Genomic DNA, 17,469 nt, shown 5'->3' on the forward strand with positions numbered 1-17,469 from the left:
GAGACCAGGGAGCTGAGGCCAGTGGGAGTCCATGCTAGACAACATGGTGGAGGTGGGGGTACGCCATGCTGAATGGGAGCCAGGTGTTAAAGCTGACCTGGAACCTGGTAGTGAGACTGCAAGAAACAAGTCTTCCACGATCAATTAGGTGAAACCCTCAGCAGGACTGGACCTGGGCCTGTTGGGGGATGGAGGAGGCGCAGGCTCTCATGAAGCAGTGTGGTCCACGATGTGAGAGGGAGGGCTGAGTACCAGTCACTCTGCTCCTTCACTATGACAGCCATCTGGACAGAGGCCCCAAGAGCCAGTCCCCACAGGAAGACAAGTGTCCTGCCTTGGTCCTAGCCAGGGCTCTCTCTCCTAGACTGGGGCTACGCTGGCCCATGCCCAGGTTGGGCAGACACAAGCAGACTTTTCTCTGAGATGCTATACTATCCCTGAGCCTGCAGCAGACCATGCTATCCCACCCCTGAACCTGCAGTGGACCAGGCTATCCCACCCCTGAACCTACAGCAGACCAGGCTATCCCACCCCTGAACCTGCAGTAAGTAGATCAGGCTATCCCACCCATGAACCTACAGAGGACCAGGCTATCCCACTCATGAACCTGCAGCGGACCAGGCTTTTAAGAACTGTCACTGTCACATCCTTATTTACAGGCAGAGCAGGGTTAGGCCAAGCAGCCTAGCTCTGCATATGACTGTGAGTGGTGGCAACTGCTCACTCAACCATGGGTCACCAACGTGAGTGACTCACCCTGGCAGGAGGGTGTCAGTGTGTACCGAGTCATGGTTTTTCTGTGTTGAGAACCTCTTCTGCATGGTGGCAAGGAGCCATTCATTTCACCCCTGTGCTGTGAATGCATGTCATTCACATACACACAGAAAGCACAGAGAGGCTAAGTAAACTGTCCAGGGATGCACAGCCTGTCAGTGGTAGGTGGGGATTTGAGATTCCCATGCAGTCTGGCTCCAAACACATTTAGTTCCTGATATGGGGGTGAACTGATTCTGTGAAGCATATTTTTCTCCCCCGACACCCTCTTTCCTAGTCATTGATATTAACAGGTCCCACACGATCTATGGGCACAGAGTGGATTTAGAAAAGACAAGCATTGGTGCTGAGGATCGCAGTAGGCTGAGGGAGTGGAGCTCCCAGAGTGGGTGCCATGTGATCCAACTCCATAGGAAATCGGAGCCCTTCCCAGCTGAAGAGATGAAGCTGTGGTCAGGGGTCACACCCAGAAGGAGGGTCTCAACAGTGAGGAACCGGGAAGCGGTGAACTGGAATTCTTTACCCTTTTGCCAGGCTGGCCATCCTGGGTTGAGGGACTCGGGGCTCCAAGGCTGCCGAATCTGCGTTCTCTCTTCTCATTTGCAGATCATCTCTGTTGACCTCAGCAGCTTCTCTCAGCAAGATGATCTGCCCCAGTTCGTGCTGCTGAGATCAACAGAGAGACGGAAGCTGGGGGCGGGGGGAGGGGGGCGGGGGGCGGGGAGACCTGGGGCTTGGTCAGGGGATGCGCTTGCAGGCTTCTGAGCTCAGGCTCCCAGAAGCTGCGTGGTGGCCTGGTCTGTGTTCACCCGCTTCAGCCAGTGGGAGTCACAAAAGTGTGATCCTCCCTAGCTCTGCCCCAGCCCCAGCACCATAGGGAGAAGGCAGTTGCTACACCTCTTCCAGTCAGGGAACTCACTGGTCCTAACCTACTAACTAGCCGTGTGTGGCTCTGGCAGACTGGCTGCTCTTATGGATGTCAGTGTTTCTGTCAGTAGCATGGGGTAGAAGTGGTAAGCTGTGCCTGCTGTGAGCCTATGAGGATGGAGGGTGGGAGAGGAAAGGGGCGGGGCAGGGAGGTCCTCTCTTGATAGCACTTGCCTAGCATGCACAAAGCCCTAGGTTCAATACTCAGCATTGCCTCAAAGACTACTTGGCTGGCAGGAGAGTTGACAAAGTGGTAAAGACCACACATCGCTCTTACAGAGGACCTGAGTTTGATTCCCAGCGTCCATGCTGAGCATCTCACAGATTCCTATAACTCCAGCTCCAGAGGAATCCAATGCCTTTGGCTTCCACAGCCACACACATACACACACACACACACATACACACACACACACACACACACACATACATGCACACATTCATACACACGCGTGCACACACACATACACACACGCATACTCACACATGCACACACATACACACACGCACACTCACATATGCACATACATATACACGCACTCACATGCACGCACACACGCACACATAGTCATAAAATAAACATTAAAAACAACCAGGCCTAGGGGTACAAGCCTATAATCCCAGCACATAGAAAGTGGAGGTCAAAGGGACCAGAGTTCAAGGCCATTTTCAGCTACACCAGGAGTTCAAGGCTGGCCTGGGCTGCAGGAGTCTCTGTGAGAAGACTTTAGGGAGTAGCCCCAGACAAGAGGCTAAGACACAGTGGACAGGCCTCCAGAAAGACCTTGACTTGCAGCTCCCTTGAGGACCCCTAGCCCTGCTCCTGGCTGTCCATTCTCTTGTAACCTGGCTCTGTGGCACTGAACAGGTTTCGTTCTCTTTGAGCCTCAGCTCCTGGCAGTTGAGGCTTCAGGAAGGGAGGGCAGGAAATTCCCCTGCCGTGGGATGTGACTCTGCCCTCTGCTCTGCTCTTGCAGTGGGAGCGCCTGTGGTTCCTGCTCCTGGTCTGCACCTTCAGCCTCACGCTCACCTGGCTCTACTTCTGGTGGGGCGCCCACAATGACTACGATGAGTTCAACTGGTAAGTGGAAGGAACCCCTGGGGCTCAGGATGGAGCCTCCTAAGCAGCTCGCAGCTTGGCCCCGAGAGCTCTACCCCATGGCCTTGAGCAAGGCCCATACTGGGAGGCCTGCTCTTGCCCAGCTGCAGGTCCTGTCACAGTCTGGTAAGACAGGGAGAGCTCTGTGCCCCAGAGATTTCAGCAAGGCTTTCCGGAAGAGGGGACATGGGAGCGAGCCCGAGCTGGCTCTCGGATTCCCTGAAGTTTACAAGGAGACACAGTTATCCTCTGTAGGTCCAGGCTGTGAGGAGTAGGAGCAGAAGGCAGGGCAGCATCAGCCTGAGGAGGAAGGCCACGAGCCCCCTTTGTAGACAAGAGCTCCAAGGCCCAGAAAGACCAAGGCCTGGGCAGGAGAGGCAGTGGTCCCTAGCCTAGGTTCCCTGGCGCATTGTGGCTGGACTGTCACAGTAAGCAGCTGTCACTGTCTTTAGGGGCACTGCAGATCCAAGGGCAGAGCCCTCCCTCATGTCAGCTTTTGTTGACCGGTGAAAGGCCTGGCCAGGTAGGAAGACCCCGTGTGTTCTCCTCTGACTTCTGCATGGAGACAATCCAGCGTGGGGAGTCAGGGCTAGGGAGCAAGCCTCTGGTGTGCTCTGGATTTCCTCCCCCCTCTGTGAAGTAAGATCACTCCAGCCTCATCAGGTCCTTACCAGGACAAGAGAGGGGGCTGGGTGGGGGCGGGACACAGAGCTGCTTCCTGGGAGGCTAAGTCTCCAGCAGAGGGAGCCTCTGAATCATAGCTTCTGGTGGACTGCGTGCCTTCAAGGATTCTGCTAGGATCCCGGGACTCTATTAAGGGGACATGAAGTCTGCTGTGACCTACCTGCATATTACGTACTTTCCCATTGCTGTGACAAAATACTTGACGTGAGCAACTTCAGAAAGAAAGGGCTTATTTCGGCTTCCGTTCCAGAGTACAACCTGTCACCGTCATGGAGACAGGAGCTTGAGGCAGCTGCTAATGTTGTGGCATGGAGTTTATTACCTGTGGGACACACACACAAACATGCACACGCGCGCGCGTGCGCGCACTCGCGCACACACACACACAGTGGCAGTAATCAAGATCCAAGAGTTGGCACTGAATGGGGATAGACATGGGGCCTGGAGCGTCTAGCCATTTACCATTGAGACAACATTAGCATCTGCAGAGTTCACGCTGGAGTATACACTGGGAGTGCAAACAAAATCATAAAAACACCCAAGCAAACCTCACATGATGCTTTACAAGAGTTCATGGATGTGGCCCATGAACTGCAGATTGGTCACAACTGGTAGGGCTACTCTGTGTTTGTTCTGGAGGTGTCCCTGACTAATGTGGCCAGTGGGACCAGAAGATCTTTTCTCAGTAGCTCCAGGGCCAATCCCCTACCTTCCTTGGGCCTCAGTTTCCCAAACTGTACAATAGGTGAGCCTTCCCTGTGACCTTCTGAGTAGCAGGTTCCCCACAGGCTCAGAGCAAGGCCCTGGGAAGGGATAGGGGAGGCAGATGCCCCGTGGAGTGGAGTCTTCCCGATGTCACCTCCCAGCTCCAAGCAGGGTCCCGGCAGTGGCTCAGACTCTGTAATACACCAAGTGAGTGCATTCGCTGTCCTCGCTAACACAAGGAGGTTGAGTGAGAGTGAGCGTCTTTCTGAGGAGTGGCTAAGCTCCAGCCTCCGGGACTGCTAGGACGTTTGCTCCCTCTGCCCTGTCGTTCTGTCTATAGCAACCTAACCAAGGAAATAGAAATGCGAAGAGATGTGGCCATTTTCTCATCTCTGTGTTAGCTTACACAGTGAATCATTGCAAGCTAGGAAGTTTCATTAATGGGAAGCTGGCTATATTCAGCATATGAATGCGAGAAGACCACGTGCTGCTTTTTTAAAAAAAAAAAAATCACATTTTCTCAGCACCTTTTCTGATTTCAGTGAATGCTTGTGTTGGGAAGAGTTTATTATGTCCTTGTCACAAGCCTCCCTCCCTTCACTCCCTGCAGCCCTATGAAGGGCCTTCCACCATCTCCATCCTCCAGGTGAGCGGACTGGGGTGGTACAGATCTTCACCTCTAAGGCTCCACATCTTCACGTTTTGCCATTGAACTTGAGGCGAATGGCAGAGTCAAGGGCATCTTGGGCTCTGTAACTCCTGTCATCGCCACAAGGTCCTAAGGGCCAGCAAGAGGCAGTGTGGGGATTAGATCCCAGAGTGCGTTCACCCTCAGGGCTGTGCTGGCCATGCTCCTGAGGGTGGTAGGCTCAGGCGTGTGGAACAGCCCTGGGTGGTTATCCCACCAGATCTGCTGTTCACACACATAGAAAGGTGCAGTGCAGGGGCCCATGGGAAGGAAGTGTAATGGCCTTCAGAAAGGTGACTCTGGCCGATTCTGCTTCTTGCTTTCTTAGTGCCCACCAGAAGTAGGCATGACTGTCTTGACTGATAGAGGGCAGGAAGGGCCCGTTTGTGGTTCCCGGACGGTAGCTTCCTGAGAGCTGAGACTGTCCTAGATCCTTGGCTGGGCTGTGACTTGGCGGAGGTCTGACTTCTGCCCTTCTCCCACCAGGTACCTCTACAAACGCATGGGCTACTGGAGCGACTGGTCCGTGCCCATCCTGGTGACCTCGGCCGCTGCCTTCACATACGTCGCAGGCCTCCTGGTATGGGGGTGGGGGGCGGGGCTCCCTTGGGCTAATGTTGGCTTGGCCTCTGCTGGTCTACATGGGGATAGGGCTATTGTCCGCCCAGACCCCTTGGGTGGGTGTTGCTTGGCAGGAGGAGGTCTCATTTTACTAGTCTCCTTGGCTGCCCCTCTGGAAGCCCCTCCCCGCGCCCAGGCAGAGGAGCCATTCTGGCTTTCAGCATCTACTACAGACATCTTCCAGAAACTGCCTGGGCTGCCTACCCACGCTGTCCTCCACGCTTAGAGTTGAGTGCACACTCTGCACTGGCAGCCTCTTGGGGGCGGGGCTCAGATCTGCCTCTGAACCTGCCAACAAGCAGAAGTGTTCTGCCGGGCAGTTTTCCTGCAGCTGAACCCAGGGACCTTTCACAGGGGAATTCCCAGAGGAGAAGGCTTGAGGCCTGGATTAATCTGGAAGGAAGCCAGGCCTGGACAGGGCTGGCCCGGGCATTCCTGGTGCCTGTGGGGAGGGTGTGTTGCCTGCCTAGGGTCACACCAAGGGCAGGAGTATGGGGTAGGGTGTTTGGAGAGCTGGCAAGCTTTCTAGGCACACGTGGTAGCTTGACTGGTCCCCTGGGCCTCTCTTCAGGTCCTGGCACTATGTCACATCGCCGTGGGGCAGCAGATGAACCTGCACTGGATACACAAGGTAATGGAAGGCTGCTCCAAGCGGGAGGGGAACCGAGACCTGGAAGCACAGGGTCTCCTGGGTGGTCCCTCCCCTGGGTCACCTTTGTAACTGCTCTGCTATTCCACTGAACTCTTACCAGGCCAGACACGGCCTGCCCAGTTTGCCTTCATTCCCTTAACCCTTACAGCCCTGCAGAGTACGAATGGCCACCATCCTGCTCTGCAGGGGCAAACCCAGAGAGGTTAGTCAACATGTATAAGGTCTCACAGGGTGAGTGGGACGCCCAGGTTCTGCCCCACGGCCAGGCACTCAACAGCACCCGCTCCGCCTTCGCTCTGCCTTCTCTACTGTCTTCCTGAGTTCTGGTGCTGGTGTCCGGGGTGGCCCAGACTGGCCTGGTCTGGTCCTGATGACTCTCTGCTACCACCATGGGACAGTCACCTCAGTTTCTGCTGTGGGAGACATCATTCCCGCCCTTGGCGTGCCCACCTTTTCTTGGCCTTTACCCCCTCGCTCTGGCCCTGATTTGCTCTCTCTCTTTGAGCCCTTTTCAGTATTTGAACCCTCCCTTTGCAGCCTGTGTCCCAAGGCAGGGCTTTCTCCTCAGCCCTGGCAGCCTCCCCTCCCAGATACATTTTAAACATTTGTGTTATCAGTTCCATCAGCTGCCTGATCCCAACCCACTCTAATTTGGTGACCCTTGAAGACTAAACTGGCACTGATGGCTTCTTCTGCTGTCCCCAGTGTTCAGACTAACTGGTCCAAAACCTTCTCTCTCTCTCTCTCTCTCTCTCTCTCTCTCTCTCTCTCTCTCTCTCTCTCTCTCCCTCTCTCTCTCTCTTTGTCTCTCTGTTTCTCTCTGTCCCTCTCTGTCTCTACCACACATACACATGCACACACACACACGCACATACACTCCTATGCTGAATATAGGTTGTTGATGCCTGCTATGCTTGATCAGGGTCATAGGCCTGGGCCAGGCCTTGCCAAGATAGAGCCATCCCCTATCAGGAGCTCCGAGGGGTGGAGATGGGGAGGTGGGGGCTCCAAGGGCTGTGGCGGTGGTGTGAAGTGGAGTCATCTCTTTCCCCACAGCATGGCTAGAAGTAGGCACACATGCTAAGAAGAGGCAGAAATATCTGGAAATAAACAGGACCCAGGAGATGGCCCCAGCTAGCAGGGAGACAGAAGGAGGGAGAGAGGGCACAGGCGAACTTGAGTCAGGTGTGCGGAGCGGGAGGGGGTCACCTTGGGAGCCAGGCCTGGGTGACTGAAGTCTTGCAGGGCTGAAGACTGAGGACTGCTCCGGGACTTCCTCAGCCCCCTCCCAGAGGCGCTTTCTTCTCTCAGCTGCATGGCTGACACTTGAAAGAGGATATCTATCAGTTGGCATCTGGGGACCGGACACACATGCTGTGGTGACCTCCCGGGGCTGGGCCTGGCTCTCAGCAGGTCAGGTTGCACATGCTTGATCCTTGAAGCCTGCAGATCTACAGAGCCAGCCAGATCAGGAGGGTCCCCGCCGAGTCCCTCGGGCACCCTGTGTCCTGCTCTTCCTTCCACACCGTCCTGTGGGATCTCAGAGGCAGCAGGGCCTGCCAGCCAGAGACGATCCAAGCTGGATCTGTTTCCAGGCTGGCCTGGCTGCCCAGGGCCTGGGTATTAGAACAGGGCCTGGAAATTCTACACAAGTGTTGAAGGAATCCAGGTCCTTTCTGTCTGCTCACTTTATCTTCATTCATTTTTTTATGTGACCAAAAATCCAGACATGAAAAAATCGTACTCTGTGAGGTTTTTCCTGCATACACTTCCTTTTTATTTTAATTACTTGTGTGTGTCTGTGTGTGTTTGCACATGCGTGCGTGAGCACACACCAGAGCACATATATAGAGGTCAAAGCATACCTTTTGGGAGTCAGTTTCTTTTCTCCCACCGTGTGGGTCCTAGGGATCAAACTCAGATCATCAGGCTTGGCGACAAGCACTTTTACCTGCTAAGCCACCTCATTGCCCTCCCCTTCCCTTTAAATTTATTTTACGAGCACAGTCAGGTGTTTTGCCTGCGTTTATTTAAACATAACACATGTATGCAATGCCTCTAGCGGCCAGAAGAAGGCGTAATGTTCTCTGGAACTGGAATTGTAGTTGTGTGAGGTCCCCTGCAAGAGCAGCAGTGCTCCTAACTGCTGAGGGATCCCTCCAGCCCTCTCTCTTTCTTGTCCACACAGTTCCCTCACCTGTGCCCTCTTGGACAAAGTGCCAGGAGCGCCTTCTTGGACACAGTAAGGCCATGGCCATCGCTGCGTGGCGCTTGCTGTGGTCGCCCCCTCATTCCTGAGTCATCTGCCCAGCCCATTGGCATGTACTAGTTTTCAGTCCTTTTCTGGGGCAGCGTAGCTGTGATCTAGGAGAAAGGAACACTGTGTGTCTTCCTTGTTCTCTTCTTTCACTGTTGTTTTGAGACAGGGTCTCACTACGCAGCCTCTTAGAACTCACTCTACAGAACAGGCTGGCCTTGAACTCACAGAGATCCATCTGCCTCTGCCTCCTGAATATTGGGATCAAAGGTGTGCATCACTACTCTCAGCTTTTTCTAAGCTCATCATCCTCGTGCCTCAGCCTCCTGAGAGCAAGCATTACAGACCTGTGCCACCATGTCCAACAAGAAGGTATACACTTTCCCAGTCTTGATCTTGACAAATGCCCTTTGGCACACGACGCCGACCCACGCTCCCTAGGCAGGGTGTAGCTGTGCCCGTGGGATCCCCTTGCCCTCGGGTGGGAGCTGATCCCTTGGGAAAGGCCTGCCTGAAAGGTCAGAGGTTCCCCTGAGCACACCCAGCCTACATGTCCCCTCTGCTCAGTTTTCACAGTTGCCTTTGTGTCTTCTGTCCTTTTGCTGTGGGAGCTACTTATTAATTTGCAGGAGCTCTTTGTAGATTTGGGAAGTTGGCTCTTTGGCTGATGAATGGCGGATAATTTTGCCCAGTCTGTCTTTCATCTTTGACTTTGTTTTTTGCATTTGTGCCACAGTGGTTTGTTGTTGTTGTTGTTGTTGTTTTAATTCAAAAAGACAAAACTTAAGTCTGGCTGGGCATAGATAGTTATATATGCACTCCTTTAACGCCAGCACTTAGGAGGCAGAGGCAGGTGGATCTCTATGTGTTTGAGGCCAGCCTGGTCTACAAAACAAGTTTCAGGACAGCCAAGATTACACAGAGAAACCCTGTCTTGGGAGGAAAAAAAAGACATAAACAACCCTTGAATCTATCATCTCTTCTCGTGGTCCTCGGTTGGGATCAGACTTAGAAGGGTCCTGCCCACTCCAAGATGATATGGAGATAGATGTTTTAGGATATCATTTGGTAATTGTATAGCATTAAAGTGTTCCTTAATCTTCTGGAAGTTATCTTGAGGCCTGGTATGATCTTCCCAGGCTCACTGAAGATGCTCCCCATTGTCCCCAGCTGTCCCCCTTCCGCATCGGAGATGCCTTTATACCTTCAATGCTTCGATCTCTTTCTGAACATGACTTTCATTTATCCCTCTGGCCTTGTGCCAGGGTCATATTGCTTTGAAGATGTCAGTTTTATGGGGCATTTTAATCCTGGTCCGTGTTTAGAGTCCCTGGTTCCCCTGAGTCCCAAGCAGGGGAGAGCTGAAAGGCTTGGGAATGGGCAGGGAGGTCAGCACTGTGGCCCAGGGCTCTGGCCTGCGAGGGGCCTGGGAGGTGGGGAAGTCAAGGCACTTCTAGGAGCTGCTTTGTGGCAAACAGAAGGCCCCTCTCTGAGAGATGACCTTTGTGCCCAGCCACCACCCAGAGCCATCTCAAAGGCCTCTTCCTGGGAGTGCTGTGCTCTGAGCACTCTGCTCTGCTCCTGTGCTATGCCCCTAACTGTCCCACCCCAGGGGGCAGCAGCTGGACTTCAAGGCTTGTACCCAGGAGGGCTAAAGCCCAGAGAGAAGCCAGACTCTGCCTGACCATGGGAGGTGCTGCAGAGCTGGCCTGGGGCCTGCTGTGCCCCGTGGACACTTCAACAGCACTGACTGTGAGTCCAGCCCGTTCTCAGGCTGCTGGTGCGCATGACCGTTCTTTCTGGAGCTCGCTTCTGCCTTTCCTGCTGCACTCTAAAACAGGCACATTTGACCTGCAGCTCACACCTTACTCCCAGCACTCGGAAGGAAGGGGCAGGTGGACGGCCAGGACACTACACAGAGAAATCCTGGAGAGAGAGAGAGAGAGAGAGAGAGAGAGAGAGAGAGAGAAAGAACACATGTGAGAACTTCCAGCATGCCAGACGCCATGTTTGTCATAACGGCATTAAGCAACATTTATTGAGTACTTGCTGTATGCGACCTGTCCTTCCCTCTCTGTTATAACTGTTCAAAACGGCAGCACTCACATCTAATATTCATTTTCTTTTGGTGGCAGCTTCTGTGCAGAGCACCTTACATGCACGTCCTCGTTTATGTCACAAACCCCTCCCTGGAAGGCGTTCACCATCTTCCCTCTATCCCTGCTCAGGGCTGTTTCCTGAAGGTGCTACCCTCCTCCAGTGCAACAGGGGGTGACTCGGGTGTAGGGACCCCAGGCATCTGCCCAGAAGCTAACCCATCTACAAGCCTGGATTCCAACTCCCCTTGGGTCTCAGCACACAGGCAAAATGAATGAATGAGTGAATGAATGAATGCGTGGATTCCTCCCTTGCCATCATGAGTCAGAGCCCAGGAAGACAGAATTGCCAAGACTAAGGTCAGGTCTACCCCAGGCCTCTGGGTGGATCCTCTCAGGTTAGGTTTGGGAGGAGCCACAATGTTGCAAGCCTGTGCTATTCTTGTGTCTGAATGACACCACGGGGAAGAACCCCTTCCTGAACATTTCAATAATGCTACCGGGCATGATGGATACCACCGCAGCAATTGTAAAACTGTGATGAAATTTTAATTGTATTAGGATTATGGGGAATTAGTTTTATTGTAAGGACTTCCGCTGTTGGCCTCCTATTGTAATAAGATGTCTTCAGAAAGGGCTCCTCGGAGTCCCCCCTCCACCCACCCACCGCTGTCTCATTCCACCACAGACAGGGGCTTTTATGACTGAGGGGGGAACCCAGACCAGGAAGAATTCTAGGGCTCCAGAGCGGACTACAGCAGGGAACCCCAGCTTAGTCTTACTTAGTTTGGGGTTTCCGGTGCCAGTCGGCACAGACTTCTGTCCCTGAAGGTACCTCGATGCTCATTACAGCTGTGCCCCACACTTCCCGTGGAACATACTAAAAGCTGGGCTGGGGATGTAGCTCAGCTGGTAGGGTCTGCGTAGCACAGACAAGACCCTGGGTTCAGTCCCCAACCTAGCGTAAGCTGGGCGTGCTGGTGCCCATCTGTAATCCTAGCACAAGGGAGGCAGCAGAGGGATCAGGAGTTCAAGGCTACATGAGGCCTGATGTCAAGAGAAAAGCAGCCAAATGTAGGAGACTTAGGCTGCCAAGTCAACAGACAACACTGTGAGCCAAGTACCTGCAGTGTGAGCCCAGTCCCCTCCCGCTGCTCAGTTCACAGGCGACTGCCCTGGTAGAGGTCTGATGCCAGAGAGGCCCTTGTTTCCCAGTTTCCCCTCATCTTATCTCCATCTGTCCTTCTCTTTCTCCATCTCTCTTTCCCTGGGACCTGCCTGCCTTTCCTTCCTCTGCCTCTTTAGTCATCCCCAGCTCTCTCCTTCCCTCCTCGTGCTCCTCCTCTTCCTCCTCCTCTCCCTCTTCCTCTCCTTCCTCCTCCTCCTCCACCTCCTCCTCATCATCCTTTTTTGTTTCTGCTTCTGTATAGCCCTGGCTGTCCTGGGACTCACTCTGTAGACCAGGCTGGCCGCGAACTCACAGAGATCCAGCAGCCTCTGCCTCCCAAATGCTGGGATTAAAGGTGCTGTACTGCCCAAAACCTGTGTGCATGTCTGCTTTCTTTCTCCCCCTCCTCTCCCCGGCAGAGGTCCTCATTCTTGTCCTGACCCTCTGTATGGTACTTTTCTCTCCAGATGGGGCTGGTGGTCATCCTGGCCTCCACGGTGGTGGCCATGTCTGCAGTGGCCCAGCTCTGGGAGGACGAGTGGGAGGTGCTGCTGATCTCCCTGCAGGTGAGTGAGGTGGGCTAGGGACAGGGACACTGCCACCCCAGGACCCTTGCAACAGGCAGAGCCTTTATCACTCCTGTTTCTCCAAGGCGCAGAGAGGAGGAGGGAGGGGTCCACAGATCAGGCTTCCCAGCATCCTCAGCGGGCAGATGGAGACAGGATTGCCTGTCTTGTAGGGAGAGACGGCCAGCAGCATGCTGGTGACCTGAGGGTCTGGACCTGCCTTTGAGTCCTGCCTCTCTTCACACACAGGGCACAGCACCATTCCTGCATATAGGGGCCCTGGTGGCCATCACCGCACTCTCCTGGATCGTCGCTGGACAGTTCGCCCGTGCAGAGCGGTCCTGTGAGTACCCCTTAGAGAGGGCCCACCCATCCTAACCTCCATGAATACCACCGCCAGCTTAGACTGTCCCCACTGTCCAGGGACTCCACCTGGGTGGTCGAGGAATGAGGTGGGGCCCTTGTGCTCAGCATCGGGGGCTTGCTCCAGGCCAGCCATAGACTCTGAGTGTCCATGTCTTCGTGTACATGTGTGCCTAAGTGTGGGGTTCACTTCCTGTCAGAGCAAAGGCCACTCCACAGAACACCACATTCTGATTCCAGTCTGGCTGGCTAGGCATGGTTGGGCCTGGTGAGAGATGCACAGTGGCTCATGGGATGTTCCTACTGCCCCTGTCTGCAGCCTCTCAGCTCACCATCCTTTGTACCTTCTTCACCGTGGTCTTCACCTTCTACCTGATCCCCCTCACCATCTCTTCTCCCTGCATCATGGAGAAAAAAGACCTCGGCCCCAAACCTGCCCTCATTGGCCACCGAGGGGCTCCCATGGTAAGCACCCCCAGAGGGTGGAACGGGGCAACAGCTGTTGCAGGAGAGGAGCGTGTGGGAAGTAAATGTCATGTCTGTGGTAGCAGATGTATTGCCAGCATAGAAGGACTTCCTGGCTTGGTTTGATCTGCTTGAGACAAGCTGGGGTTTAAACTACCGCCAGCCTTCCTGCCTCTGCCTCCTGAGTGCTGGGGTTACAGGCATATGCCACCACGCCCAAAACATAAGGACACAAAGGCAAACAACAGGCTGGGGAGATGGCTCTGCCAGGGAAAGCACTTGCTGTAAACGCCTGGCACGCTAAGTTTAATCCCTGCAACCCACATAAAGATAAAGGAGAGGATGTTTTGCGTGTGCACTGAAGTGTGTGTGTGCATGCTCTCTCTCTCTCTCTCTCTCTCTCTCTCTCTCTCTCTCTCTCTCTCTCAAACACACACACGCACACGCACATGCACACACGTATATAATGATAATAATTATAACACCGCACTGACAATGTTTAAAAGTATTTATTTTCACTTTTATGTGTATGGTTGCCTTACACCGTGGAAGCCAGAAAGGGGCACTGGATCTCCTGGGACTGGATGGAATTACAGGCGGTTGTGAGCTGCCATGTGGGCACTGGGAATCAAACCCAGGTCTTCTGGAAGAGTAGCCAGTGCCATCTTTCCAGCCCCCAAATTAACAATTATTTAATATGACCTAAAATCATAGTTATTTTTCCTTTGTCTCCAAAAATATCTTTCTGTAGTGCAGACTTTTAAAACCATGATCCAAATGACATCATGCAGCCCATCTGCTTGACACATGTCCCCCAAGTGCCTTTTCATCTGTGACAGCCCCTCCCCCAGTCTCCTTTGTGCTATTTATCTGTTGATGGAGCTGTCTCTAGACAGCCTCCCAAGCTGTGCATTTGGCTGCTCCATCCTGCGGTGGTGGCTTGCTCATTATATCTGTTGTCGCGGTTTTTTTTTTGAGATAGGGTCTCAGCGCGCAGCCCAGAATAGCCTGGAACTCACAAACCACCTGAGTCCCCGTCCTGAGTGTTAAGGTTACAGGTGCCATCGTGCCTGGGTGTGGTGTTCATTTTATGCTTGTTTGGTTTTTACCCTGACACAGGATAAGCAACGACGCATATTTGCAGGTCACAGTGTGGTTCTCGATTGTACAATGCACTCTATCCTCACACCACAGTGATGCACCTGTCACATCACACACTGTTTCATTGTGTTAGGAGCGTCTGGAATCCTCTCCTCTGCCTGTTTGAAAAGATACAGGGAGTTATCATTACACAGCACCCTATTGCAGTAGAATGCTAGAACCCATTCACATGGCCCTTCATTTCTACCTGGTGACCGGCCTCCCTCTCCCCCTCCTACCCTCTGCTGATCACTATTCTGCTCTTTACTTCTGTAAGGTCAACTTTAAAAAACAATAACAACAAACAAACAAACAAAAAATCCTCAAAAATCTTTTTTAAAAAAAAAATGTGGCATTGCGCAACTTATGCCTCAGAACGAGGACAATTTGCAGGTGATGGTTCCCTCCTACCAAGCAGTCCTGGGAATTAAATTCAGGTTGTCAGGTTTGGCAGCCAGAATCTATACCTACTAAGCCATCTTGCAGACGTTTTAGAGCTTTGGGGGGGCGGTGTAGGGGCGGACAGCCAATGCTCTCTCCATGTCACTGTGAATGACTGTGTCCAGCCAGGGTCACCGAGTGTCTGTTCCTGTCTGTGACTTGCCATTCTTTTGAGTTGCCAGAAGATCTAAATCCAATCTCTGGTTTGGTGCTGACCTCTCGTGGTAGGAAGAGGTATGGCAATTTACTCTGCAAGGGACCAAAGGAGATACCCCCAGAGAACAGTGATCCCATATCCCCAAAGGTCTGGAGAGGGGGTGGGTCCTCAGAAGGGAGGATTCACCCAGGGTCGCAAGGCGGGGTCATGCAGCTCAATGGCTGAGTCAACCTCCTGGGTGATGATCTGCCCCTAGGATTGCAAACTCATTAAGTTAGGTGTCAAGCATGAATTTCAGGCCATGTACCAGTGGAGCGATGGAGAGACTATTATTATTGCTGTATAGATGAAGAAACTCATCCCACCACAATAACCCCATCCTCTCTCCTTCCCCCTCTAGAGTCTCCCCCAGACTGGGCTCTGAGATTAAGCCAGAAGGGACCAAGCACTCAGTCTCTGCAAGCCCACAGGCCTGTGGGGAGGCCATTTGCTTCTAGAATCTTGTTCAGTGCCTGTAATACAGCAAGGGCAATGTGGTCAGGGTGATTATTTGCTAACGCTGTTATTATGACTGTGCCAGGCATTCATATTCATACGAGTCCATACTCAGCACACTGCCTGTCCCTTCCCCCCAAACCTCCATGAGATATACATATCATATCAAATGAAAACATGGAACCTTGAAGCAGCTGTGTGGGTGCCTGGGTTCCCATAGCAACTCTACAAAGGAGTCAGAACGAGAGGCAGACCTAGCTGCTGGGGAAGCGTCATCAACTGGCCCCTAGCTCTGCCCTCACCAGTCCTTCCTCTCCAGCTGGCTCCAGAACACACAATGATGTCCTTCCGGAAGGCGCTGGAGCAGAAGCTGTATGGGCTACAAGCTGACATCACCATCAGGTTAGCATGATGGAGAAGGGTGGTGGCCATTCCCACCCCCGAGCCCCACCTCTGCATCTGGGTCTCCTCATAAAAACCTCCTGCCCCTGCCTTGGTGATAGGAGGGGTGGGTTGAAGACTTGGATGGTCCACAACAGGCCAAGCATCCTTTTGATGGTTTGTGCCAGACTGCAGAATAGAAAGGACAGACTTTGTCCGGACAGGGTTTTGGTGTGGGGTCTTAGAGCCCTGACACAGACACACTGGAAAGAAAATGATATCTGTGAGTCTCATACCTTTAATCCCAGCAATCTGGAGACAGAGGCAAGCAGATCTCTGTGAGTTCGAGGCCAGCCTTGTCTACAAACCGAGTCCCAGGACAGTCAAGGCTACACAGAAACCCCATCTCAAAAAAACAAACAAACACACAAACAGATCATATGGAAGTGATGTGAACATTTCCATCTCTAGATGCAGCGTTTGTGTTAGCATGAGTGTTGACGGGGGAACCCATCAGAGGTTACCCCTGAGGAGGAGAGAAGGCAGGGCCACCAAATACTGCTCCACAGGGTGTACAATATACAACTACACCACGTATGTGAGGTTACCACTCCTGGTGTAGACCACATAGATTATACGCCCCACACCTCTTTATAGGAGTGGATAAAATTTCTTGAGGAACAGGGAGCAAGGGAGCCCTTTATTATTATCCTACACTAAGGAACTCTGTGAGCTGTAGCCAGCCCTGGTGGGTTGATAAGGACTCGGGAAGTATGTGGACTTTGTCTAAGGAACCTGTGCTGGCACTGTTATCAATGTGACATTTCAAGGACTTGGTTTGAGGCCAGGTTCCACCATTTAGTGGCCATGAACCTTGAGCTAAACATGTCCTGCTTAGCCTCCGTTTCCCCTATTATCAAGGAAAAGCAGTACTTCCCTTGCTAAGTGCACAGACCCACTTTCCCCAGCCCTCCCCTCCACAGCTGTCTCCCCCACTTGACCTCCTTAGAGAACCAAGGACTTGTCCCTTGAACCCTTTGAGGTCCCCACTGGCCCGGGGGCGGGAGGATCTGCAGCTGAGATGGGCACAGAACAGCTGTGTCCTTTCAGGGTAGGGAGTAGGGAGGGTGGTGATGGGAACCAGTGATATCTCTGAGCAGGCAATGACAGTGTTCCTCTCCTGCAGCCTGGATGGTGTACCCTTCCTCATGCATGACACTACCCTGAGGCGGACCACCAATGTGGAGCAGGTGTTCCCGGAGCTTGCCCACAGACCTGCTGCCATGCTCAACTGGACTGTCCTGCAGAGGCTCAATGCCGGCCAGTGGTTCCTCAAGGTTTGCCTGGACCTGGGCCTGCCCTAGGCATGGGAGACATGGAAGGCTCCTAAAGAAGGAGGCAGGTGGCCTTCAGCTCAGATGACCCTGACCAGGCTAGCCAGTGACCCCCCTCTGGTCCCTTGCATCTGGACCCCGTAGCTGTCACTGCTTGTGTGGGGTCTCTGGTGATTGGCTTTCCCTCTCATGGATGCTGATCCTTAATAGGCTTGTTGAAGCTGCAGATACAGGGCTGGGGATGTAGCTCCATTGGCAGAGTGCTCACCTAGCGTGTACCAAGCCCTGGATCCTTCCCTAGCACCACAGGAACCTGATGGGGTAGGGTATCCCAGCAATAGAGATGAAGGTAGAGGAACAGGAGCTCAAGGTCATCTTTGACTATAGAGTGGACTCAAGGCCATGCTAGACAGGCTCTAAGCAAAGGATTCACTTGGGAAATGAGGCGGGGGGGGG

General features: G+C 53.2%; 1 protein-coding gene across 5 annotated transcripts in view; it reads left to right on the plus strand.

Moving 5' to 3' along the window:
* The window catches only part of Gdpd5 (glycerophosphodiester phosphodiesterase domain containing 5), an 80,775-nt gene that overhangs the window by 52,911 nt on the left and 10,395 nt on the right, over positions 1 to 17,469 (plus strand). For all 5 annotated transcript variants that reach the window (XM_021195708.1, XM_029543735.1, XM_029543736.1 and 2 more), the window contains 8 exons: positions 2,679 to 2,782; positions 5,364 to 5,457; positions 6,070 to 6,129; positions 12,139 to 12,237; positions 12,487 to 12,580; positions 12,920 to 13,065; positions 15,618 to 15,700; positions 16,866 to 17,016. In XM_021195708.1, coding sequence (XP_021051367.1) covers positions 2,679 to 2,782; positions 5,364 to 5,457; positions 6,070 to 6,129; positions 12,139 to 12,237; positions 12,487 to 12,580; positions 12,920 to 13,065; positions 15,618 to 15,700; positions 16,866 to 17,016 — 831 coding nt within the window. The remainder of the gene's footprint in view (positions 1 to 2,678; positions 2,783 to 5,363; positions 5,458 to 6,069; positions 6,130 to 12,138; positions 12,238 to 12,486; positions 12,581 to 12,919; positions 13,066 to 15,617; positions 15,701 to 16,865; positions 17,017 to 17,469) is intronic.

Source organism: Mus pahari, chromosome 1 (assembly GCF_900095145.1).
Source record: "Mus pahari chromosome 1, PAHARI_EIJ_v1.1, whole genome shotgun sequence".
Classification (NCBI taxonomy): Eukaryota; Metazoa; Chordata; class Mammalia; order Rodentia; family Muridae; genus Mus; species Mus pahari.